The sequence below is a fragment of the Penaeus monodon genome, chromosome 25, assembly GCF_015228065.2.
Source record: "Penaeus monodon isolate SGIC_2016 chromosome 25, NSTDA_Pmon_1, whole genome shotgun sequence".
Classification (NCBI taxonomy): Eukaryota; Metazoa; Arthropoda; class Malacostraca; order Decapoda; family Penaeidae; genus Penaeus; species Penaeus monodon.
Window position 1 is genome coordinate 38769191 of NC_051410.1, and position 826 is coordinate 38770016.

At 48.2% G+C, this 826-nt stretch overlaps 1 protein-coding gene across 1 annotated transcript in view; it reads right to left on the bottom strand.

The window, feature by feature from the left end:
* The window catches only part of LOC119589232 (protein bowel-like), a gene marked incomplete in the record, with an annotated part of 21153 nt that overhangs the window by 19373 nt on the left and 954 nt on the right, over positions 1–826 (bottom strand). Inside the window, 1 exon segment of the mRNA XM_037937834.1 lies at positions 620–826. Within this exon segment, the coding sequence (XP_037793762.1) occupies positions 620–826 (207 nt within the window).

The following is an 826-nucleotide window of genomic DNA, read 5'->3' on the forward strand; positions in this document are numbered from 1 at the left end:
GAACTGAAAACGGTATCATATGTGTTTATATTTTTATTCCATATATATTTTTTCGTATTTGGCGTTATATTTCTTGTTAATGTAATGCTACAGTCATGATCTTCGTCATCATTTTTATTTCGAGCTGATATCGTCTGCAAATCAAATATTTTCGTCCTATTCTACCGCAAAATATGTTTATAATGATACCCATTATTGCCTTGTGTGTCAGTAGAATTCGTCAGTTACCGCAATATATCATAGAAGTATGAAGGTATTTTAATCACTCTCACTCTCCTAAATATCCAGTGTTCGAATGTTAACACCTTGGGATATTACTGCAGTATGTTGAAGCCAATTCTCGCATTAAATCTAGGAGTGATAATTTTTTACCCTCACTCTGATAGACCTGCAGTACTGAACGCGTCCATCTCCGTCATGGCTTGTTCTACTTAAACGTAATGCGGTACCGCTGGAGTTCGTGCGGGGAGAAAGCGTCTGTGGAAGGATTTTGTCCCCGTGGGTGTCACTGTGGGTGTCCCCGTGGGTGTCCCTGTGGGTGTCCCCGTGGGTGTCCCTGTGGGTGTCCCCGAGAGGAGGCATGTCCCGAGGTCGTTACCTGAGCTTCTACTCCACTCACCTGTGGTCTCGCAGATGATCTTGGCGCCGGAAGGCCTTCCCGCAGATGTCGCAGGTGTAGGGCCGCTCGTCGGTGTGCGTGCGCTCGTGGATCAGGAGGTTGTAGCTCTTGGTGAAGTGGCGGTTGCAGTACTTGCAGATGAACTGCTTTTTTGGTCTGGGCGCCCGCCCTCTCCCCCCGGTCGCCCGCCGGTACCCCAGGGGAGGG